This window comes from Lolium rigidum, chromosome 6 (genome assembly GCF_022539505.1).
Source record: "Lolium rigidum isolate FL_2022 chromosome 6, APGP_CSIRO_Lrig_0.1, whole genome shotgun sequence".
NCBI classification, from domain to species: Eukaryota; Viridiplantae; Streptophyta; class Magnoliopsida; order Poales; family Poaceae; genus Lolium; species Lolium rigidum.
Genome location: NC_061513.1, coordinates 264,071,500 through 264,098,045, shown reverse-complemented (window position 1 = coordinate 264,098,045; position 26,546 = coordinate 264,071,500). Strand labels below are relative to the sequence as shown.

The following is a 26,546-nucleotide window of genomic DNA, read 5'->3' as shown; positions in this document are numbered from 1 at the left end:
TGTTAAATGGGTCGGCCCGATACCAAGAAAGTGGGTCCCACATGTCTTGTGGGCCAGCCCTTTTGCCTGTTGACCGGTCAAACGAGTGCATTCGGCCCGGCCCACATGCTTAGTGGGCCGGCCCATTAATGTTTTGACCAGTCAACCTTAGAGGTTAGGCCCGGCCCACGTAACTAATGGACCAGCTCAGCTATATAGTTGACCGGTCAAACTAAGTCAGCTGGCCCGGCCCGCAAACTTAATGGGTCGGCCCGCTTAAGACGTGGCAGGCCTCGTGTGGGCCTACCATCTACCACGGGGTTTCAGCCGGTTAACGCCGTTAACTGCCAACGGGCTCCCGGAAACACTTGGGCTACGGTCCGATTTTCCGTGGCGGAAGGGCGCCCAAGCGCGACGGACCGAAAAAATCGTCGTAGGACTTTGCCTGACGCAGTTTCCACAACAGAACCCATATCGTCGGGTTAGGCCAATAGGCGACGAAAAATACCCCTTAGCGGACGATTTTGAGACGTTGTCTATCAGAACTTTTCTTGTAGTGTGTATGTATGTATGTATGTATGTATGTATGTATGTATGTATGTATGTATGTATGTATGTATGTATGTATGTATGTGTGTGTATGTGTATGTATGTATGTATGTATGTATGTATGTATGTATGTATGTATGTATGTATGTATGTATGTATGTATGTATGTATGTATGTGTTGGAACCCTAGATTTGTTGGAACCCTAGATATATTCTCATGTATGTGTTGAAATCCATATTGTCATGTATGTATGTGTGCCTCATATTTGTTAGGAAAACCAAAATTTAGAACATGTATGGTGATAGTATGGTAGTTCTTATTGTGTGCATTTGTGAAAAAGTGTAGGATGGCGTAGCTCCTCGATGATTACTATGACAGGCATCACCGGGCCTATTATAAGACGGACCTAGGGCATGTACTATTTTTTTTGTTAGCATCACTTGTTTTATTCCCTTGGATATGGCATAATATTATGTGTATGTATGTGTTTGTAGGTTCTTGAGCCCTTGAAGCTCCGTTACCACGGTAGAATGTGTGACATGCTATATGACGAGCGGTACACAGAGCACATCGAGCCTACCGGTCTCCTCACGTTCATCTTGCTTGTAAGCCGGGGGCCGCCGAACATGAATGTCGTGGCAATCTCCGCGCTTGTCCACCGGTGGGGAGGCCCGAGACGCACACCTTCCACTTGAGGGCCGGCGAGATGACCCCTATTCTTCAAGATGTTTCCATGATCCTTGGTCTTACTATTCAGTGCGAGCCACTGTGTTTGAACACAACTTCCGATGGGTGGCGCCAGCAGATGGAGCGGCTTATTGGCATAGCTCCTGCGGAGCCACCAAAGAAGTCCGATAGAGCTCCCGTGGGCACAAATTACAAGTGGACAACGGTGTAAGGGCGATGATGGTTAATCGAGAACTCCTTCATCCATACCTTCAATTCCAAAAAGGTATCGAACGTGAGCCCTTTAAATATCACATTCGTCCTGGCATCCACATCCCTCTTGGATATTGGCCTAGCTCCAAGAAGTAAATTCTTGCCAGCATCAACCATGGCTCCATCCGCAAGACTAACATCACGGAAAATGGTATCCGAATATCCCGTCCAGTTACCTTCTTGAAGATGTCGGCTCTTTTGGCTTCCTTATCCGTCAACCCATCCTCATCAAGTTCTTCATCGAGACCATCATCATTCGAGTCTGAGGCATAACATCGGGAATAAGAAATGGAGTGGTCCATGTCCTCTTGCGTCAAATATGCGTCAAAATCACCAACATTGTTGTAATTCATCTCGAAACTGTTGGAGATATACCCAAGAGGCAATAATAAAGTGATTATTATTATATCTTTGTGTTTACGATAAATGTTTGCATCCCATGCTATAATTGTATTAACCGGAAACATTAATACTTGTGTGTTAATAACAAGGATATATATCCCATAATAACAAGGTTATGGCATTGGGAGAATGATATAATGGACACACACCCATAATAAGCGTAGCATAAGATCAAGTCATTAAGTTCGTCTTTCTATAAGCTTTCGATAAATAGTAACCTATTCCTTCGACCATGAGATCATGTAAATCACTTACACCGGATGGGTACTTTGATTACATCGAACGCCACTTCGTAAATGAGTGGTTATAAAGATGGGATTAAGTATTCGGAAAGTATGAGTTGATGCATATGGATCAAGAGTGGGATTTGTCCATCCTGATGACGGATAGATATGCTCTGGGCCCTCTCGGTGGAATGTCATTCAATTTTCTTGCAAGCATGTGACAAGGTCATAAGGGATGACATACCACGGTATGAGTAAAGAGTACTTATCGGTAACGAGGTTGAACTAGGTATAGAGACACCGATGATCGAACCTCAGATAAGTAAAGTATCGCGCAACAAAGGGAATCGGTATCGTATGTTAATGGTTCATTCGATCACGAAGTCATCGTTGAATATGTGGGAGCCATTATGGATCTCCAGGTCCCGCTATTGGGTATTGATCGGAGAGGGGTCTCGTTCATGTCTGCATAGTTCACGAACCGTAGGGTGACACGCTTAAGGTTCGATGTTGTTTAGTAGATACGGAATATGAGATGGAGACCGAATATTGTTCGGAGTCTTGGATGGGATCCAGGAAATCACGAGGAGGTCGGAATGTTCTGGAGGCAAGTTGTGTTTCGGAATTGTTCTGGAAGAATTCCGCTATTTTGTATTTGGAAAAGTTGTTCTGGAAATATTCTCGGAATTGGACAAAACAAAAAACAGAAGTTCCTATTTTTCTGTCACGCAGACGGAGTCAAAAGGGGAGATGAAGAAAGGCCAGGAGTGGGTCAGACCACCCCTGGGCGCGGGCCCACCCCAGGCTGCGCCCAGGCATGGTCTGCGCCCACCAGGCGCCGAACCTAGATGGGTTTTGGGAAACCCTAACCCTACCCCCCGACTATATTTAGAGGGATGGTTTGGCCGGCCATAGTTGCTCCGCACGCAACCCTAATCTTCCACCTCTCCTCCCTCCCAGTTTCTCCTGCTCCGGCTTAGGCGAAGCCCTGCAGGAATTCTCCTCCACCACCACCACGCCGTCGTGCTGCTGGGATTCCGAGGGGATCTACTCCTCCACTTCCCGCTGGAACGGGGAGAGGAAGGACTTCATTGACACCGTACGCGTGACCGAGTACGGAAGTGCTGCCGGATTGCAGCACCGGAAGGATCGTCTTCATCAACCACGAGATCTGATCTCGTTAAGGCTTTGGATCTTCGAGGGTTAGTCTCTCTTCTATCTCGTTGCTCCAATCTCATAGATTAGATCTTGACTTTTCCATAGATTGGATCTTGGATTTATTCGTCTTTGCGGTAGATTTTTTTTTTGTTTTCCATGCAACGAACCCAACAGAAACCATTGTCACCATCGTCATGCTCGTCATACTCCTCAATGGTGCATCTTGAATAATGGGAGGATCGGTGGCTTCTTCTTGGCTCATGGGTGGTGGACTCCTATCATCAATGGGGAAGGAGCGCCTGTTAAGGTCAAGCTGCAAATTACCATCAAACGTCTTGGTTTCAAACAACTCCAGAGCCTTGTCTTGTGATTCAGCCACCGTCTCCTTGTAAACGGACTAACGTTGCTCGGAGTTGATACACATTGTCTTCCAACGGATGTGCATTCCAAACCCCACATTATGTCTTCCCTCTAGCTCAACACCATCATTTGGCTCATTCCAATTCAATTCAATCCTCACTTGTGCTACCACCTCGGCATAGTTAGGGCTATGGTCAAACACCAAGTCAACCTCTTCCGGGTCCGGCTCTATGTTTCCCTTCAAAAAAGCATCCTTGTCCACATGATGAACATGAAAAATTCTTTCCACCCCTAGCATAATGTGAACAACACATACATACATGTGTTCAATAGTTAGCCATAGTCAAAACAAATCAAGCTAGGGTTTCTGCCCATACAACCTACCCCTAACACTTGTCCTACTTCAACAAACCCTAAGATTCCAAAAAAATGACTTCACCTGCCAAATCAAGTTAGGGTTTCACATCTAAATCCAACCAAATCCATCAATTCATTGGATGAAAAGAAGGGGAACGGAGGAGATTACCTTAAGGAACGAACTCCACAGACAGATCCAACGAAATCCACCAAGATTTGAGATATATTTGGGTGGGGGAGAGAGGTGGGGTGCCTGGTCGGAGGAGGAGGAAGAGTTGAGCTGGAAATGAGGTGTGGTCGGGCTGGGGCGGCTCGGGCCACCACACATAACAGGATGTGTGGCGCCCTTCCGAGCGGCGCCACACTGAAAGGACACGAATGCCACCTAGAGAGGGGTGAATAGGCGGTTTAAAACTTTTACGAACATGGCTTAACAAATGTGGAATAAAATTAGTGTTTAATTTGTCAAGCACAAAACCTATATAACTAGGGTTCTATGTGCACCAAGAACTTATGCTAAGCAATACAAGTAACTATGTGATAACAAGATATATAACTTCAAGCACGAAGGTTGTCACAATGTAAAGTGCATAAGTAAATAACTCGGGTATAGGAATAACCGAAATGACGCGGAGACAACGATGTATCCCGAAGTTCGCACTCTTGCGAGTGCTACTTTCTCTTGGAGAGGTGTGGACGACAAGTCGGGGCATCTCCAACGGGGTGACGCAAACGGACCCTGAGCGACCGTTCGCGTCCGTTGTGACAGAAATTGCGTCTGGCCACTCCTCCAGCGGGGCGATGCAAAGTGCCAGGGCCGTCCGCGGCGACGCAAACCTGGCCCAAATATGCGCCAGGTTTGCGTCTCCGCGGACGCTCCACGGTCGCGCCGAGTATCCGCCAAAACTTACGTAGGACCCGCATGTCAATTGGAGGGAGTCCGATAACATTCCCGCCAGTGGCCATTCCCCGCGCGAAAATCAAAGTAGACCGGCACGCAGTCCTGAAGCGATGGATGTCCTCGCCGCTGCAACCACCACCATGGATTCTGAGGTAACCCTCGCACCCGCCGCCGCCCCACACTACCCCATAGCCACGACCATAACCACAATGGAGGCTGCAGCTCCGGTGGAAGCAAAGCGGGCCGCCACCGGCGGCCGGGACGCTAAGCCGAAGGCGACGAAGAAGGAGCTGTCCTAGGAGGAGAAAGGCGTCGAGGCCACGAAGCGTCGCGGCCGACGCAGGAACCTGAAGGAGAGGAATGCAGCGGCCGCCGCCCGGGAGAACAGCCACCAGGTGTGGCAGAAGCAGCTGAAAGCTGGCGCCGCGCAAGTAGGCCTCCATCCGAGCTTAGCGGAGGCCTACATGCTCGTCAAGCGAGAGGGGATCGCTGACGTCGCTCCTCTGGCCTCGTCGGTGAGCTCGGTAAGTTCCTAGCTGCGTCCCGGAACTCCCGCTCCCTTGCAGGCCCACCCAGCGTCGCGGTTCGCCTCCGGTGTGGCGCCGGTGCAGTTCCACGGGGTGCCGGTTCCCGACCTCAACCGGACGCCTAGAAGCGGTGACTCCTGCCCGGGGGCGACACACAAGACGCGTCAGCTGCCGGAGGAGAGCATGCCAGAGCCCCGCATCATGTTTGACAAAATGACACCGACTGCCCCGACGATGGACGACTCGGGGAGCTCTATCAAAGGATGGACATCGAGGCAAAAAAAAAGCAGACGCCGATGCCAAATTGCGTGACGTCGAGGCCAGGAGGATGGACGCCGGGGCCAAGACCCGTGCAGAGAACACAAGGATCATGCTAGCTGACTTGAGCAGCGTCGACGACGACACCAGTGCCTGGTTCATGAAGAGGCGCGCCGAAATCCGCGTGAGACGCCTGATCACCGGCGCCATGCGCCCAACACCATGACCTCCTTTTGAAATTTTTTATGTTGTTCAAGCGTTGTTGTGCCCCTTTTGGACTCCACTTTACGCCGTACCATGTGCAAAGTTTAATGAACTCATTTCATACCTCAATTTGACGTATAATTTCGTGCAAATTTGAGTTAATTTGAGGCTACAACCTATTTTCTGAATTTCTGAAATTAAACTAACCCGCACCGGAAATGCGTCGGCCCGTTGAAGCCACCCGACGTAAACGGACGTACGGCCATTTCCCTATCACCAGGCGACAAAAACGGACGCACGCGGATAATTTAAGCGTCCGAAATTCATGGCTAGTTGGAGATGCCCTCGCTCCAAACGACCGTATTCTCCTCCAGAATTCGTATGTGCGGCCCATAGTCCATACAAGGCTACAAGCACCACCCGTGACGGAAGCCCGCAAAGAACAGTTCTGAGCTCAAGGGTTTCCCTACCAGAGTCGGCGGCAACGATTGCAGCCGACGAGCAGCGCGGGGGCAGAGAAAGCGGACGCACGGCGCACGGCGCACGGCGGAGGTTCCGAGACAGGTGCGGGGAGGTCGGAGGAGCTGCGGGCGGATCCTCGGCACTAATCGCCACCACCACCCCTGGCAGCTGAAGCCAGTGAGTGCCCTCTTGTGCTCTTGTTCGATTCGCCGGATTGATTCATTCGCTTAGCTCAAATTTCTTTGCGCTGATTTTGTTCTTACGTTTTCTTTAAAAATTTCCAGTGAGCAAGCGAGCTAAGATCGCAGAGCCGGAGGCGCGGACCACCACTGTAGGCTCTTGTGTCCAGTTCAGAATTGACTACGAGCAAATCAAGCAGCTTCCCATCGGCAAGGCTGTACTCTCCGACGTCATCTCCGCCGGGGGACACCTCTGGAGGATTGAATTCTACCTGTGTGGGGACAGGGAAGCCGACAAGGGCGAGTATGTTTCTATCTTCCTCGTGCACATCAGCGAATCCAGCAGCGTCAGGGCCCAGTTCGTGGTCTCCATGATGGGCAGGGACAGCAAACCATCGGACATACGAAGCATATGTGAAACCTTCGAAATCAGTGAGGACGAAGACGTCTCCTGGGGATGGGAACAGTTCATGAAGCTTAGTGATGTGGAGAAACGTTTCTTAACAGAGGGACACATCACATTCGCATGCACTATCATGGTCATGGATGAGAGAGCTATTCAGGTCCCGCCTTCAAACATTGGGACCCATCTTGGCCGCCTTCTAGATAACACCGATGGCACAGATGTGTCATTCACCGTTGACGGCGAGAAATTCCCTGCTCACCGAGCAGTACTTGCTGCCCGCTCGCCGGTCTTCAGAGCAGAGCTGTTCGGTTCCATGGCCGAGTCTACAATGTCATCCATCACGTTGCACGACATCACACCTGCAACATTCAAAGCTATGCTCCGGTTCATATACACAGATAAATTGCCTGCAGAAGCTGACCCTGAGGACTCTTCTGTTGAGATGTTTCAGAATCTACTCGCTGCCGCTGATCGGTATGCACTTGACCGACACTAGTAGAAAATCTCTCATCAGTACCGGTTCCAGAGGGGCTTTAGTACCGGTTGAGCAACCGGTATTAATTATCCGGCACTAAAGCCCCCCCCCCCCCTTTCGTACCGGTTGCTTACGTAAAAGGGGCCTCCACGTGGGCCACCAGGAGAGCTCAGGGCTAAGGATCTTTGGTACCGGTTGGTAATACGAACCGGTACCAAAGGTTCCCCCCGCGGCAGGGAATTTGCCCAAATCTCTGCCGCGGCAGAGAATTGGTTTTTTAGGGTTTTTGGAGGGGTTTAGGGATATCGGTTTGTTTCATATCGCGTCGATGCAACCGAAACGCGTTTGGGTTTAGGTAGTACATGAAGATCAAGATGATGCATAGCAAGTTGGTGCATATAATATAACACACATGTTATTGCATAAGATCGCAAATTAAGTAGCACTATGCATGAAGATCGATCTTCATGCATAGTGGTACTCTCCGAGGCGTACTCTATATATGTCTATTACATGTAGCATAGTGGTACTCTTCGAGTCAACTATATATGTAACATGTACATCTTCATTCATAGTGGAACTCTGCGAGTGGTGGTATGACGTCCCGAAGGAAAAATCCCGCCAATTCCTCGCCTATTGCTATGAAGCGGTCATCGATTGAGAGCTTGTTCCGCTTTCTTGCCAACTATAAAAGAATAAGATACAAATGAATACATGAAACAACTATTACTGAAACTCAAGCACAACTTATGATAACAAAACAAATTTGTGAAGATTGTTTTTGTACCTCTTTATTTCTTTCGTTATTCGTTCTCTCGTTGACAATTCTGCGGATGTACTCGCAAACGAAGAATCCACAGAGATCGGTCCCCGGAGGTTGTTGCGGGCATTTCTTTACAAGAATATAATTCAATCAAACAATAGTCAAGTATGATAATTAAAAGGTGTGTGGACCTAGGTAGTACTACTTACTTTCGCACGCCATCGCAGCTTCGGTGTCCATTCACGGGACGTATCTTCCTTGATGAAAGTTTGCCATACGCTGCTCGACAAAAGAAATGCATAAAAGAGTCATCAATTAGTTCAAAGCAGGAAATTAACGAAACAAACCGATAAGAATTAAAATTACCTTCTGAGCATTAAAAAACAAGACACGTATAGATCCTTTTTTTTGCTTAGTGAGTCCAAGACTTCAACTTCTCCAATTTCCAAATTGATGACGAGAAGAATAAAGTGAAACCTACGCACGTTTCAATATGTAGTGTCATATATATAAGTCATCAGTTAAAATTTTGACATACGGTGAGCAAAATATAATGTGTTATAAGACAAGTAAGACTCACTCGAAGTTGTAAGGCCAAAGTATTAGCTTTTTGTCACGTTGTCGCTTCAAAAACCTTAGCAAAGTCTGCGGTGTATCCTTGTTATAGAGGGGATTCTCTATGGTTTTAACATGCATTGTGTTCGGGTCAATGAACCCAATGTCTGTGATATCGTCCCTTTTGCATTCGAGCATCTTCGATCCGCATAATATAGCGCACAAAAGATTATAATCTGCGGACAATGAACGACTTCTCAAATTAAATAAATAAATCACTTACGGACAATAGCAACTGATGATTGATTTGTCGAGGGCCCGGAGATTGTATAACTGAAAGAGTTCGGCGAAGTCAACGTTCACACAGTACTCCTGGAAGTAGTGCTCTTCCCTAACTCGCACCATGATAGTCTTCATGTGTTCTCCATCAATCCAATCTTCACGTTGCTCCGGGTATTTAGAGCGTAAGATCTCCTTGTGTTCCTCTTTGTACGGAGCCACCAAGATGGAATTATGTAGAACTGTGTAGTGTGCTTGAGTGAAAGAATGTCCGTCCATACACGTTGCTGATTTCTTTCCTAGCGTGCCTTTTCCACGCGGTCTCCCCTCATAGCGCGATTCAGGAACACCGATCGGCTTAAGGTCAGGAATAAAGTCAACACAAAACTCAATGACCTCCTCCGTTCCACAGCCCTTGGAGATGCTTCCTTCCGGCCTAGCACGGTTATGAACGTACTTCTTTAAGACTCCCATGAATCTCTCAAAGGGGAACATGTTGTGTAGAAATACGGGACCAAGAACGCCAATCTCTTCGACCGGGTGAACTAGGAGATGTGTCATAATATTGAAGAAGGATGGTGGGAACACCAACTCGAAGCTGACTAGACATTGGACCACATCCTTACTGTAAATTTTGTAGAGTAAGTGGATTGATCACCTTCCGAGAAATTGCATTGAGGAACGCACATAGCTTCACAATGGGTACTCGAACATTTTCCGACGAAGCCCCCTCAATGCAACCGGAAGTAATTGTGTCATAATCACGTGGCAGTCATGAGACTTTAGGTTTTGAAACTTTTTCTCCGACATGTTTATTATTCCCTTTATATTCGACGAGAAGCCAGACGGGACCTTGATGCTACTCGGGACTTCAAAAAAGATCTCCTTCTCCTCTTTGGTAAGAGCATAGCCGGCAGGACCTTGATACTTCTCTCGGATTCAGGTTGTTTCCTTCGTGGATACTTTGCTGGTCCTGCCGTGCATCCGGTGTATCTTTTGTCTTCCCATACACGCCCAAGAAGTTTAGCGAGGTTCACGCAAAGATTTTTCGTCACGTGCATCACGTCGATTGCAGAGTGAACCTCTAAGAATTTCCAGTAGGGTAGCTCCCAAAATATCGACTTCTTCTTCCACATGGGTACGTGTCCGTCAACATCATGCGGAACAGATTGTCCGCCGGGACCCTTTCCAAAGATCACTTTTAAATCCTTGACCATATCATATATAACTTCCCCATTAGGGCGGGTAGGCTTCGTTCGGTTATCTGCCTCACCTCCGAAATGCTTTCCTCTCTTTCTTATGTGATGTTGTTTTGGAAGAAATCGACGATGCCCCAGGTAGACATTCTTGTTTCCCAAATAATTACTATCAGTCTCACCTAAAGAGTGTGTGCATGCATTGTATCCCTTGTTTGACTGCCCTGAAATGTTACCAAGAGCAGGCCAATCATTGATGGTTACAAATAACAACGCTCGTAGGTTAAATTCCTTTTGTTCGTGCTCATCCCACACAGGTACACCTTCGTCACGCCACAACTCTAAAAGTTCTTCAACCAATGGCCTCAGGTACACATCAATATCGTTGCCGGGTTGCTTCGGGCCCTGGATGAGCACTGGCATCATAATGAACTTCCGCTTCATGCACAACCAAGGAGGAAGGTTATAGATACATAGAGTCACCGGCCATGTGCTATGACTGGAGCTCCGCTCCCGAAAGGATTAAAGCCATCAGTACTTAGACCAAATCTTAAGTTCCTTGCGTCATCCGAAAATGACTTGAACTCTCTGTCGATTTTTCTCCACTGCGACCCGTCGACGGGGTGTCTCGACATCACATCTTTCTTACGGTCCTCTTTGTGCCATCGCAACAACTTGGCATGCTCTTTGTTCCGGAACAAACGTTTCAACCGTGGTATTATAGGAGCATACCACATCACCTTCGCAGGAACCCTCTTCCTGGGGGTGGACTCACCCTCAACATCGCCGAGGGTCATCTCGCTCGATCTTATACCTCAATGCACTACATACCGGGCATGCATTCAAATTCTCGTACTCCCCGCGGTAGAGGATGCGGTCATTGATGCATGCATGTATCTTCCGCACCTCTAATCCTAGAGGGCAGACAACCTTCTTTGCTTCGTACGTGCTAGAGGGCAACACGTTCTCCCCTGGAAGCATCTTCTTTATTATTTTCAGCAACTTTTCAAATCCCTTGTCGAAGTACCATTCTCTGCCTTCCACTGCAGCAATTCCAGCGTGGTACCCGGCTTTTTCCGACCATTTTCGCAATTTGGGTACAACAGTTTGTTGTGATCCTCTAACATTTTCTCCAACTTCAACCTCTCCTTTTCATTTCCGCAGTTCATCTTCGCATCAAGAATGGCCCGACCCAAATCGTCATCCGGGTCATCAAAAATCGGCTCATCGAAAATGAGCTCTTCTTCGGCTTCGTCTTCCCCCATTCTACTACCACCGTCTTCGATGAATAAGGGATAGTTGTCACTATCCTCTTCTTCTTCGTTGTCTTCCAATATAACCCCTCTTTCTCCGTGCTTGGTCCAACAATTATAGCTGGGCATGAAACCATTCTCCAGCTGGTGGACGTGAAGGGTCTTCGAGGTAGAGTAATCCTTCATATTCTTACAGGAACTACATGGACAATACATGAAACCATTCGACCGCCTGTTTGCCTCAGCCACGTTGAGAAAATAATGCATGCCGATAATGAACTCGGGATGGCACCGGTCACCGTACATCCATTGTCGACTCATCCGCATTTTATATGTATATCAAAAATCATTAAGTACACAACATCATGGATATATGAGTGACCAACTTAATTAATATTCAAGTTCATCACATAAAACTAAGTTTTTTTATAAAAAGAAGAGGCTCACCGAGGTTGTACGGTGCCGGCTAGAGGACGACGCTAGCGATCGACGGCGGTGAGGACGGGGATGATACTAATTAAAACCTACAAAATATACCATAATTTCAGCTCAAATTGATTATAAAAAAGTAAAATCCCTAACTTAGGCATTTCATCAAACACCTTGCTAGCACTAGAAAAATAGTACGAGTTAAACTACCAAAGAAATGAGCTAAATTAGGAACGCCGGAAGAAAGGATGATATTGCTAACCCTTGGATAGATGGAGGTCGTTAATCTTGTTAAAATGGTGGAGAAAGAATGAAAATTTGTTGGAGTGTGAGAGGTGCAAAAGTTTTAGAAATGTGAGAGAGATGAAAATGAGAATGGATCGGGGGGGGGGAGGGGCAGTGAGCATATGAAGCACCCTTTAGTACCGGTTGCTAACACAAACCAGTACCAAAGGTCCAACCTTGGCCCCACCCTCACCTGCCATTCTGGCCGAAGACCTTTCGTACCGGTTCCTAACACGAACCGGTACGAAAGCTCGTAACGAACCGGTACGAATGCCTGAGCGTCCGAACCGGTACAAATGCCACCTTTAATACCGGTTCGTAAGGAAACCGGTATTAAAGTCTTAGATGGATGAGAGGTTTTCTACTAGTGCGACTAAAGTTTATTTGTGCCGAGAATCTACGGGCTAAAGTGTCGGTAGATACTGTTGCAACTATCTTAGCTTCCGCTGAAACCCACAATTGCCACAAGTTGAAGGAAAGGTGCATCGACTTCTTTGTAGTGGAGGAAAATTTCAAGGAGGCCATGTTCACCGATGGTTATGCATTGTTAGTTCTGAAATTCCCATCAATTACTGCTGAGCTCAAAAGGAGGGTTAGGGCATAACACGTCTATACTTCAGGCGTTCAAGCATATATATGGCAAGTAGTCTCTGACATCAGATCAAAGTATACAATCTATGTTTGCTGAGCAGGGAGCCTGGGTGCTCAGATGCTATGAGTAGTCGAGTACCGATAAGTGTGCTCTCAGAGAACTCAGATGCATAGTTAGGGACATTGTGTTAAATCAGCTGTCACGTGGCGTTTTTTGCGTCTGTGCTGGTTTAGACATGTCTGTCCTGAAGCTTTTAGGATGTTCACTTTTGCTATGCTGGTCCGTAAATATCTAAATATCTGTAGCCTTAGCTCCATGGGTACTTTATGATCAGTGCAAGCAAATCAGAGGTCAGTAAAATGTGTGCGTTTATGTTGTCATGGCAAAGTTCTGGAATTTTACCTGCCTTTTGCATACTGGTCTGTGTACTTCTATTACTCGATTCATATAGTGAAATCATTGATGTCCAGCTGGGACCTATCATGTGCAAAATATACAGACTTGGTTTTTTGATTTTTTAAAGTTGCAAGAAGGGTGAGCAGTTCGCTAACTGGTAAGCAAATGGGTGTCCTATCATAAATATGATGATGTTTTCTTGGAAATGATACTTTGGCAATATAAACAACAAACAAGTGCTATTCTTTTCATTAACTGAAAATTCTAAAACCATCAAACAAGTAATATTTCCAAACAAAGAAAACCTGGAAACACGAGTTGTTAGAGCATCTCTAGCCGCGTCCCCCAAACGGCTCCGGATCGAGCGTTTGGGGAACGCTTTTTCTTCATGCCAGATTTGAGGTTTGTCGCTGCTGAGCCGTGGCCCCCAAACTTGTTTTTTTGTGTTTTCATTTCAATAGATAGGAGGAATATTACAAAAACTAATACATAATTGGGGACATGGTTTTACACAAACTAATACATAGTTTGGAATATGGTTTACACAAACTAATACATAGTTAAAACATTGCAAAATAAGGAAATCTTACTAGTGTTAGCCGGACCTAGGTTAAGGTAGCAGGTGTCACATGACACCGGGTCAAACTTGCTTTCTTTGGTAAATTTTATCTATTTGCAGTGTGTGACATCCCTATATCTAGGTAAAAATTATGAGTAACGAAGAGAGTGACACCGGGTTCGTTTTCTTCTAGGTCCACCCCTGGTGTTAGCCTCGCAGATTTCGTATGTTCGCTGCTCAAGAAAGAACACTCTCACCCGAACTAGAAAATCCAGCTGGTAATGATGTTGGTCTTATGCAGGGAGAACATACGTAAAACCTCCGTGACCATTTTTGCTGCAAAGAAAGAACACTTGGCGTGTTCAATCATCGTCCTCTTCGTTGTCGTCGTGGTAGTGTCGGTGGCAGGACGTGTTGTCGAACACCGTCACCTCATCTCCTTGTCGCCTCGGTAGGAGATGTGAGCACTCAGCCGGCTTGGAGGTCGTGAAAAGCGCGCGAACTTCTCCCAGCCGGTGTGGAGGTACATCTTGCCGCGCCCGTCGAAGAGCACATCCACCGGCCACCGAGCAGAAGCTGTAGCCAGCCTCCCGCAGCTGCAGCGCGACCAGCTCGTTGCCGACGACGAACTCGGCGAACTTATCTGGTAGCCTCTAGATGCCGAGTGGGTCGCCATTGAGACGACGATGAACTCGAACTCCCCCTCCCCCTCGGAAGACGATGACGTTGCAGGCAACGGCGAACGTGCAGGGCCTTGCTGTTCCAGCACGGTTGCGACCTCGACCTCTACTAGCCATGAAATGGCCGTCGACTCTTGAGATGGTGGCAGCTAGGCTTGGGAAGAGAGGCGATAGGGTTTGTGTGTGAGGGACGATGCGAGAGCGCCCCTCTTTATAGGCTGGAGGGAGCGGTGGCGCTCATTAACGCCGGCATAGAGACCTAGGCGCGACGAGATGTGTCGCTGCGCCTCTACGAAAACTGCACCGTCGCTGCGTGCCAATAACTTCTGTTGCGAGGTAGGCGACGGTTGAGCGTCATTTATGTGTCAATGACGCGTCGAGCCCGCCAATCCCTACTTCGCTTCTTGCTCTGTCTGGTGTGCCCGGAGCGTCCCCTATCACTCCGGGCATAAAACCCGATACCCGAATCCCGAACCCGAAATTTCCCGATCCCGAATCCATATATGCCGAACGCCCAGAGTGACTCCCCTATGGAGCGGGGATGGGCTCGGGGCGCCGGACACCGTATTGAACCACGCCGGACGGAAGGAGGTTTTGGGGTGCGCGATTAGAGACGGAAATATGTCCGACGCACGCTTTGGGAGAAGCGACTGGAGATGCTCTTGGGATGTGGAGAAGGGGTGGATACTTTTTTTTGAACAAGTCGCCGGGTGAAACACACCCGATCAGAGCTGCTATATTAAAAAACTGGAGTACAAGCTGACCCTATGATTACAAAGAAATACACAGGGGTCCAGAACAAATAGCAAAGAAGACCCTAGATAAAACTCGACACGCGATCAAGTCCTCCGCCGTCTTCTTCCTCCAGTTCCAGCTCCGACGACGGTCTGCGGCCGCATCTCCGGGGAACAAGCCACTTGGAGACGAAGCCGAGGGGAACACCGACAACCAGAGCAAGCAGCAACGGAGCGGCAGCCCTACTGCCGTTGAGTCCGACGTGAAGACGGAAGCCGCCTTAGAGACGTCGGAGATGAGCTCCACAGAGAAACCATCACCGGCAGCACACCAATCCGAAGCTCACGCCACCACCATGGGATGTGAGGAATCGAGAGAGGGAGCAGCAGCGATGAGTACATCATCAACAGGAAGAAGAAAGATCAAGAACTGATCTGCAACTCCGTCCCCCTCACCACCACGGCCGGTCAGGGCAGAAATCCACAGCTCAGCTTACCTCCACGCCCCTCCCCCGCCATCATGGCCGGCCAAGGGAGCAGAGAGGCCACCTTCTTCTTCAAACTGATGACTCCTAAGCACCTTATCGAAGGGCTGTGCCACCAAAGAGCTCCAAATCCAGATCCACCACGGATCTGGAAGGAGGCCTCCAGCGACGGCCACCCGGTGCCGTGCCAGAGCACCGGAGAGGCAAACAGCCGCAGTCACCTCCAGATCAGCCCCTGCCAACCACTCCAATCGCTCCCCCTCACCACCAAGGCCGGCCAGGAGCTGATGAAGAGGCGCCAAGAAGCTCGAAGGAGATGACGCCGGCCTTATTGCTGAGATCGGTCGAGGAGGAGCTTCCTTGGCTCCGACCACCGGAGCAAGAGGAACGCCACCAAAGCTCGGACCGCTCTGGATCTGGCCCCGAACCAGAGCTTCTACTCCTAACCTAACCGGCAAAAACGCCAGGAAACTACTCCTAAACCTAGAGAACTAACTCCAGCACCTCACCTCCGCCATCTCCGGCCGGCAACGCCGCCGGAGAGGCTCGGGATCGGGCCAGATCTCAGGGGAGAGCCGCAGGTTACTGCAGAGGGTAGAGACAGGGGGAGGGGGAGTTTCACATGAAGGGGTGGATACTAGGATGAGTTCTGAACATTGTTGTGATGATGATCTTTTTTCTTGAACTCCAAGAATCACAGTTACTTTATTGACCTGTGTCTGAGCGCTATAGAGAACTCCCTGGGAATGGTTCAATATTTTCACGACCATTTTGTTCAAGAAAGATAAAAGATTCTGAGAATGAGAAATCGTTGGACCCGTACGTGTTCACTTCGAAGAAACATGAATGTGCTGTGCAATCAAGCGAATTTCTCATGTTGTGTACTCTGCGATGCATTTGAAGGTGTCATTTTGATATGATTGCTTCAGAAACAGTTGATCGGCTATTGAAAGAATTGTTTCCCACATAAAATACATGTCTAACAGTTCACAACCAAGTTAAGTAATGTAGTTCGATAGGCTAATGGAAAATTTTCCTTAAAATAACTACTATAACCAGACATATCCATAGACAAATTCTTCTACCATCTATAGCTCAAAAGTTGTAAGAATAGTACGAGTTTATACATATATCTAAGTCTGGTTTTCTCTGAGAGATTGCAAATAAAAAGGTTGTACGCACCATTCCGATGCAAACTGCAGAGGCCAGGGCAATGCTCCCATTTAAAAAAAACAAACAACTGCAAAGAAATATAGGGTGAAGCCTGATGCTGAGACATTCTACACGCTCAAAGGCAGAAGGAGGTGATCACTCCACACCATCAAGGTATATATTGTTTGAGGCACATTTTTTTGCATGATCATAGTACAGTCTTTTGCATCTCTGAATTGCAGGGTGCGTTTAGGCAGCGTCAGAGGTTATCTCATGAACAATGCTGCCTGTTCTTACATTTGTCAAGCCAGTGACCACCAATGCATGATCTTCTCGACGAAAATACACACATGTGTTTTAGCTGCAACTCACCAAACCATGTAGAGTTTTATGTGTAATAATCAATAATCAGCGTTCTAAAGGTACCATGTCCTATATTTGTGTGTTTATCTTTAGCCTGGCGGCATTATTTGTGTTCACGAGTGATGTTTATACAGTTTCTACTGTAAGATGAAATGGATTTTGCTACTGTTCTGGTCAGCTTTGTTTGTAGATGTTCATCGTAAAAGTTAATAGAAGCATCTCCAACAGATGATATTTATTAGGTCGCCCAAAAGTTATAGGGCACCTAGGTCGCCTGGGAGGCTAGGTGTAGAGGTGGGTGTTTTATGTCCTTGTCCGTCTTGACCTTTGATGCTCACACAATCCTACTAGGGTTTACTGGGTATGCCCATAAGTGTAGTAGGAGTATTTTTTTTGGCATCAAAGATCGAGGCCCATGTATTTGGTTTTGGCATCTTTAGGTTGGGTAGAAAACTATGTTTTGCACAATGCACAGTTGAACATATTGGCGCCGAGCAAGGGAAAATTTGAAAGAACAATTAGTGAGTGGTTACTGTTAGATGTATATATCTATCTATTGTAGTTTCCCCATATGTTAGGGGGCTTTCTGCATATATGCGCACTGCGTATGCACTACATATTGCTGGCCTTTGCGCACTGTAATACAACAAGCATATTGCCTTAACATGGTATCAGAGCATCCTCTAGTTCCCCGCCGACCTTGCTTGTTCGACTCCGTCCGTCGGCCGTCCGTTCCCCGTCCTCGATCTGCCAAGTTGCTTCGCTCGATTTCCTGCGTCCTCCGCCCGACGCCCTCCGCCCAGGCTGCTCTGCTTCCGATCTGCACGGCCTGCTCCAATCGCGCCGCCCGTCCCTGCACGGCCAGCTCCAATCCGTGCCGCCCGTCCTTCACGGCCTGCCCGATTTCGCGGCGCCGGCCCTCTGCTCCCGATTCCGCGCGGATTCCGCCCCGCGCTGGTTCTTCTCCGCCCGACGCCCTTCGTCCCGCTCCGCGCCGGCTCTTCTCCGCCCGACTCCCTTCGTCCCGCGCTGCGCTAGGTGCTGGCCGTGGCTGCTGATCGATCTCCACAGCAGCGCAGTGGCTTTGCACTCCATCCCCGACCGATCGGCCAGAGATCGATCTCTCCTGGTTGTTCTCACCTGCCGATCGGCCCGCGTCTGGATTAGTTCGATATCCTTGCGCGTGGCTGTGATTTGATTTCAATCTACAAAAAAAAAAAGCAAAAAAAAAAAAGCTATGTCTTCCGCTGATCCCGCCCCTTCTTTGGGCCCACCTTCGGTACTTGGTATTTGTCCGCTGCCTCCGTGCATGACTGCTAGCTATTCTTCGCCGCCGTTTGCGGCCTCTTCACGCGGCTCTGCCCGCGCTTCACCGACTCCGTCTACGTCGGCTCGCCGCTCTACATCGACTTTTGCGGCCTCTTCACGCGACTCTGCTCGCGCTTCGCCGACTTCGTCTATGTCGGCCTGCCGCTCTACATCGACTTTTGCGGCCTCTTCACGCGGCTCTGCCCGTGCTTCGCCGACTTCCTCTATGTCGGCCTACCGCTCTACATCGACTTTCGTGGCCTCGTCCTCATTGCACCTACTGTGGCAAGGATGGCCACACTTCCTCCACCTGCTGGACGCGGGATCCCAGTTTACGTCAGCAGTTCCAGGATCGTCAGAAGGCTGGCTCTTCAGGATCTTCTGCAGTTGCACTCTCCGATCGGGACATTCTCGGGGGTCTTCGTGGTCCGCTCGCTACTACGGACTCTTCCTCGCCGGCGCTCGCCGGTTCCGTGGATCGGCTCTTCCGGCACCGCGCGACCACCACTTTCTACACGATCGGGTACGTCCCCGTGGTATCCGGATTCGGAGCTTCCTTTCATATGACCTCCGAGTCTTCTATTCCGTCCGCTCTTCGGTCTCTTATTTCTCCCGTCCGTGTTGTCACGGCTGATGGTACCTCTATTCCTCGTTTCTAGTAGAGGCACCCTTTCTACTCCCTCTTTCTCTCGTCCCCGATGTTTCTCATGTTCCTCGTCTTCAGATGAACATTTTCTCTCGCTAGCCGACTCACCGATTCTGGTTGTCGCATAATTCTTGACGCCGAGTCTTGTGCGGTTCGAGATCGTCGCACACGAGCTCGGTTGGAGCCGGCCCTCGTAGCCGTAAGTCTCCGGGGCTTTGGGAGTTAGATCGGCTTCGTGTTCCTTCCGTCGCCACTCCATCTCCTCCGGTTGTTGCCTCCGTCACCGGCTCTTTTCGGCGAGTGGCATCATCGTCTTGGTCACCTTTGTGACTCTCGCCTGTCGTCTTTGGTTCATCGTGGACTTCGGGGTCCGTCTCCGGAGATGGGTCGCTACACCTGTCGTGGCTGTAGGTTAGGCAAACGATTCGGCTTCCCTATCCTATTAGTGTGTCCGTCTCTCGGCGACCGTTCGATTTAGTTCATTCAGATGTTTAGGGTCCGGCTCCCTTCGCTTCGAAAGGGGGCCATCGATACTATATCTTATTCATTGATGATTTTTCACGGTACACCTGGGTGTTTTTCATGCACTCTCGCAGTGAGGTGCTCTCTATTTATCAGCGTTTTGCGGCCATGGTTCGCTATGTGCCTTCAGATTTGCAGTTGGCGGATTTCTTTACGAAGGCACAGACTCGAGCGCAGCATGATTTCTTACTCTCCAAACTCAGTGTTGTGGATCCACCATGAGTTTGAGTGGGGGTGTTAGATGTATATATCTGTCTATTGTAGTTTCCCCATATGTTAGGAGGCTTTCTGCATATGTGCACCTGTACATGTACTATATATTGTGGCCTTTGGCCCCCTGATAATACAACAAGCATATTGCCTTAACAGTTACATGGTAATATGGTATGCATACATACACTTTTTATCTACTCTACTTCTTCTGTCCGGAATTACCCTGAATTCTGGGTTTAGTCGAAGTCAAACTTTCTAAACTTTGATTGAACGTATAAGAGAAAATATCAATGTCTAGAGTACATATTAAATATTATTCGAATTATTATATTTTTGTATTATATATATTGTAATTATAAATGTTAAAGATTTTGACATTTTTATCTGTAATGATTGGTCAAACTTTATAATATTTGACTTTGGCCAAACCCAGAATGCAGTGTAATTATTGACTGAGGGAGTAAGTATTTTTAATACTTTTCCAGTCAATTTTTTTAAAAACTATCTTGATGTCCTTGTTTTTTTTTCTTGTGAGTAACTTTTTTTAGTGGAGAGTACCTTTTTTTAGGGGATAGTGGACAGTACCTGTGTCTATGTGGCCAAGAAGCGGGAGGATCAGTCGATGTAGGTCTGTATTCCGATGTGCGGCCCATAGTCCATACAAGCACCACCCGTGGCGGAAGCCCGCAAAGAACAGTTCTGAGCTCAAGGGTTTCCCTGCGAGTGGCGGCGGCAACGATTGCAGGCGACGAGCAGCGCGAGGGCAGCTCAGGCGGACGCAGGGCGTACGACGGAGGTTCCGATACGGCGTGCGGTGAGGTCGGAGGAGCTGCGGGCGGATCCTCAGCACTAATCGCCACCACCACCCCTGGCAGCTGAAGCCAGTGAGTGCCCTCTTGTGCTATTGTTCGATTCGCCGGATTGATTCTTTCGCTTAGCTCAAATTTCTTTGCGCTGATTTTGTTCTTACATTTTCTTTAAAAATTTCCAGTGAGCAAGCGAGCTAAGTTCGCAGAGCCGGATGCGCGGACCACCACTGTAGGCTCTTGTGTCCAGTTCAGAATTAACTACGAGCAAATCAAGCAGCTTCCCATCGGCAAGGCTGTACTCTCCGACGTCATCTCGGCCGGGGGACACCTCTGGAGGATTGAATTCTTCCTGCGTGGGGACAGGGAAGCGGACAAGGGCGAGTATGTTTCTATCTTCCTGGTGCACATCAGCAAATGCAGAAGCGTCATGGCCAAGTTCGAGGTCTTCATGATGGGCAGGGATGGCAAACCATCTACATCTGACATACGATGGATATGCGAAACCTTCGAAATCAGTGAGGATGACGACTCATGGGGATGGGATGAGTTCATGGAGCTTACTGATGTGGAGAAAAATTTCTTAACAGAGGGACACGTCACATTGGCATGCACTATCATGGTCATGGATGACAGTGCTATCCCTCTCCCGCCTTCAGACATCGGGACCCATCTTGGCCGCCTGCTAGATCAAACTGAAGGGACAGACGTGTCATTCATTGTTCACGACGAGAAATTCCCTGCTCACCGAGCTGTGCTTGCTGCCCGCTCACCGGTCTTCAGAGCAGAGCTGTTTGGTCCCATAGCCGAGGCTACAATGTCATCCATCAAGTTGCATGACATCGCACCTTCAACATTCAAAGCTATGCTTCAGTTCATATACACGGATGATTTGCCTGCAGAAGACGAGCCCGGGGACTCTTCCATTGAGATGTTTCACAATCTACTCGTTGCGGCTGATCGGTATGCACTTGACCGACTAAAAGTTATTTGTGCCCAGAAGCTATGGGAAAAAGTGTCGGTAAATACAGTTGCAACTATCTTAGCTTGCGCAGAAACCCAAAACTGTCAAGAGTTGAAGAACAAGTGCATTGACTTCTTTGCGGTGGAGGAAAATTTCAAGGAGGCCATGTTCACCGATGGTTATGCATTGTTAGTTCTGAAATTCCCATCAATTACTGCTGAGCTCAAAACGAGGGTTAGGCCATAGCACGTCTATACCTCAGCCGTGGGAGCATAGCTTCAGTATTGTTTTGGTATATATATGGTGAGTAGTTTATGACATCAGGTCAAGCATACAATTTCTGTTTGGGGAGCCTGGGAGCTCGATATTGCAGAATCTTGCTAAGTGTTGGGTTTAGTTGCTATGAGTACCGATAAGTGTGCTGTCAGATCACTCAGATGCAAAGTTAAGGACGTCGTCGTGTTAAATCAGCATCCCATTCTGTTTTTGTTTCTGTGCTGGCCGGTTTGGACATGTTGTGTCCTGAAGCTTTTAGGATGTTCACTTTTGCTATGCTGGTCCATAACTATCTAACTATCTGTAGTCTTATCTCCATGAATATTTTATGATCGGTGCAAGTATGTCGGGAGTTAGAAATTCTGTGCACTTATGTTGTCATGACAAAGTTCTGGAATATGCCTTTCGCATACTGGTATATTTACTTCTATTACTCATCTGATACTGAAATCAGTGGTGTCCAGATGGGACCTATCACGTGCAAAAAGTACAGATTAGGTTTTGATTATTCAAAGTTATGAGAAGGGGGAACATTTTGCTGACTATTAAACAAATGAGTGTTCTATCGTAAATACAATGTGTATTTTCTTGGAAATGATACTTTGGCAATATAAATATGAAGTGCTATTTTTTTTCTTTCTAAAACCACCAAGCAAATACAATGGTAAGAAAACAAATTAGATAGAAAAATTAAATAAAATAGGGGCTTATATTGGATTGGCACGACATAAATCCAAATAGGATTAAGAAGGAGGTAAATTATGTCTAAATAATTAGAGAATGAGGAATACTAGTGATCTTCTTCTACTTTAAAGTAATATTCCAAACATAGAAAACCTGGAGACATGGTTGTTAGGGTGGGGAGAGGGTGTGGGTATTACTGTATTAGGTTCGGTGCTGAATATTATGATGACTAGATTTAGATGTGCGCCTTGGCGCACGATCCCGTGAAATTCGAACCAATCCGCAGGTAAATGGGATTAAGTTTGTAGGATTTAGAAACCCAAATCAGTAAGGTAAGAATAACAAAAGTAACTTTCGGTCACAATGCAACCCATCTTAAGCATTGTTTACCGACGAATATAGCAATGTGCAAACATCATTGGTACTAAAATTTTCAAGAAGGTCAATGTATGCTATAAGGTGACACTGGTATATTATGTGAAGAAGATCCATGTTTCAGCTACTTGACTCCAGTCTAGAATGACATCATCTTCTAACCATGTACCAAAAGATACAACTTGAACTTTCTTTTAAAAAATGTAACAACAATACACCCATCAAGCTAGCATAAACAAACGTTTACCGTTTACTGCATAATTCCACTCACCCAAAAGTCTACAAATGTCAGTTTCCTGGTGAAGACATGATAGGCTAGAGCCAACCACATAATTAACTACAATACCAATAACATGACGAAATAAAAGTATCTACATCAAGCATGAAGCAACAACAGAAGTAGCATCAACATAAGGTGCACGATAGCATCTTCACAATGTACACTTAGTTTATATTTATAGCCTATAAATGATATTCAAAGTCCAGGGTACACAAAAGACACACAAAGAACAGATACTTGAAACTTATAAGTTATAACACCAAAAGCTAGGAATCGTGGAAAGAGAAGGAATCAGCCACGAACTAAGTTAAAGGTAACATAAACATACAACAATGGAATAGTTTTTTCTACCCAACATCACCAACACATGTTTATCATCCACTGCTTGCTATTTTTGCTATAGTCAAAGCAGATGCTACATTTGATTTGGTATCTACTCGTCGAAATATGAAACAATATCCAAAGTCAACATATAAAAAGATTAAGAGCCTTCCAGTTTTGATGTCTAATTCTGGTATAGGTTTTTTCTTGATTTGTCCATCTACCTGGGCTTTCTGTGACGGCTGTTTGCGCCTACAAGCATTTTACATAGCACCATGCGAGTCAGATTCATAATAAAAGCTACATCTTATCCGTTGAAGTTGTGTTAGATGATGCGGTGGTTCCTCTGGATCCTCAGTAAGGTCAACCAAGCTGATGTGGAAGTTAAGCAAACCATAATAACCAGGCAGACTTAATACAGAACACATGATGAAATGTACCTAGTATGTAAGTAATTACCCCTTCAGATTCAACCTGACGAGGCAAACCCCGAAACAAAGATCTTGACACGGATGAGTTCTTAATATCTTTGACAACCCTATACAAAATGATGGATCACATACATATCAGATCACATGAAGGATATTTTATATACAAAGAATGCAAATGGATCCGATTAACTCTCACAACTGTAGTAATAGCAAAAGGAAAACACACATATGAGATACTTGATACATCTTTTATTGGTGATACAATGGAGATAACAGTTAAAAACAAAAGTGCTATACTTGGACTTAAATCAAATGTCGCATCGCCACAATCAAAAACCAAATAATTTTCTAACCCAACAACCATACTTTCATTGTTTCAGCTGCAGAGTTTGCAGCTGCCATGCCTCAGAACCAATAGGTAACAAATAATATGTGTTGAATTTTTTCAGGAATTTTACTTCATAGATGGGGCGGTATCAACTTACAAGTACCATGATATCTAAAAATTAGATTGAAATGCTGAAACATGTTGTTTGAGCAAAATAAGTAAATCTTTATCTTCTATCAAAGGCGTTACATATTACTAATGTGGTAAAGTGATATGCTACTTCTTCATGGCACATGCTCAACAAAAATGAACACAATACAAAGAGGCATTAGTGTGACATAAGACTCTAGAATAGAGAAAATCAATGTTTTTTAGAGGTCAATAGGGTTCTGATACGTCCATTTTGCATCACTATTTTATATCATAATTTACTGTTATTCATTGATATATTTCATATTTAGAGATGATACTTATGTTATTTCATCTATTTTGCATGTTTCATGATTATTGGAGAATCGCGCACCGGAGTCAGGATTCTGCTGGAAAAAGCGCCGTCAGAATGCAATATTTCGGAAGATCAACAGTTGACGGAAATTATATGAAAAATCCTATTTTTCCAGAAGACGAAGGGAGCCAGAAGGGGGAGCCGAGGGGACCCGAGGTGGACCAACCCCATAGGCCGGCGCGGCCCAAGGCCTGGCCGCGCCGCCCTGTGAGGAGGGGGCCCACAGCCCCCTCTCGCCTCCTTTTCTTCGCGTACGCCTTCGTCCCGAAACCTAAGCCCCAGAAGATAATCGCGAAGAGCCACAGCCGCCTCTGCGGGGCGGAGAACACCAGAGAGAAAAGAGCTCTCCGGCGGGCAGGAATCCGCCGGGGAAATTCCCTCCCGGAGGGGGAAATCGACGCCATCGTCACCGTCATCGAGCTGGACATCATCTCCATCACCATCGTCATCATCTCCATCATCATCACCGCCATCTCCACCGCTGCACCTCGTCACCGATGTAACAATTCGGGTTGGATCTTGATTGTTTGATAGGGGAAACTCTCCCGGTGTTGATTTCTACTTGTTATTGATGCTATTGAGTGAAAGCATTGAACCAAGGTTTATGTTCAGATTGTTATTCATCATCATATCACCTCTGATCATGTTCCATATGATGTCTCGTGAGTAGTTCGTTTAGTTCTTGAGGACATGGGTGAAGTCTAAATGTTAGTAGTGAATTATGGTTGAGTAATATTCAATGTTATGATATTTAAGTTGTGGTGTTATTCTTCTAGTGGTGTCGTGTGAACGTCGACTACACGACACTTCACCATTTATGGGCCTAGGGGAATGCATCTTGTACTCGTTTGCCAATTGCGGGGTTGCCGGAGTGACAGAAACCTGAGCCCCCGTTGGTATATCGATGCAGGAGGGATAGCAGGATCTCAGAGTTTAAGGCTGTGGTTAGATTTATCTTAATTATTTTCTTGTAGTTGCGGATGCTTGCAAGGGGTATAATCACAAGTATGTATTAGTCCTAGGAAGGGCGGTACATTAGCATAGGTTCACCCACACAACACTTATCAAAACAATGAAGATTAATCAGCTGTATGTAGCGAAAGCACTAGACTAAATTCCCGTGTGTCCTCAAGAACGTTTGGTCATTATAAGTAAACAAACCGGCTTGTCCTTTGTGCTAAAAAGGATTGGGCCACTCGCTGCAATTATTACTCTCGCACTTTACTTACTCGTACTTTATTCATCTCGTTACATCGAAACCCCCTGAATACTTGTCTGTGAGCATTTACAGTGAATCCTTCATCGAAACTGCTTGTCAACACCTTCTGCTCCTCGTTGGGATCGACATTCTTACTTATCGAAGATACTACGATACATCCCCTATACTTGTGGGTCATCAAGAATATTTTCTGGCGCCGTTGCCGGGGAGTGAAGCGCTATTGGTAAGTGGAATTGGTAAGGGAAATTTCTACTGTTTGTGCTGATTTTATTTCTGCTTGCTGCTATAATTCATTATGGAGAGATCTTCTCTTGAGTGTTTATTTGGGAAATCTACTACTACTGCAAAGGTAGTGGATGAGGCGCCGGGTAAGGAAGAAATACCATACAAAATACCTATGAAAATTATTGAACGTGTAGTGGGTAACCGTTATACAGGGGATGGAACTGTCCACCCTGGAGATCATTTATTGTTCTTACATGAATTACGCGGTTTATTCAAGTGTGCATGTATTGCTATGGATGAAGTGAGAAAGAAACTATTCTCTATATCGCTGTCTGGTAAAG

General features: G+C 46.8%; 1 protein-coding gene and 1 pseudogene across 1 annotated transcript; both read left to right on the top strand.

Annotated features, from left to right (window-relative positions):
- The first annotated feature begins 4,980 nt into the window (after window positions 1–4,980).
- Window positions 4,981–12,745, top strand: LOC124664064 (annotated as a pseudogene).
- A 7,480-nt stretch (window positions 12,746–20,225) lies between these two features.
- LOC124664063 (BTB/POZ and MATH domain-containing protein 2-like) lies at window positions 20,226–21,807 on the top strand. The gene is made up of 2 exons (XM_047201665.1): window positions 20,226–20,232; window positions 20,783–21,807. Exons 1-2 carry the CDS (start codon window positions 20,226–20,228, stop codon window positions 21,805–21,807), a joined length of 1,032 nt encoding a protein of 343 aa, XP_047057621.1.
- The last annotated feature ends 4,739 nt before the right edge of the window (window positions 21,808–26,546 follow it).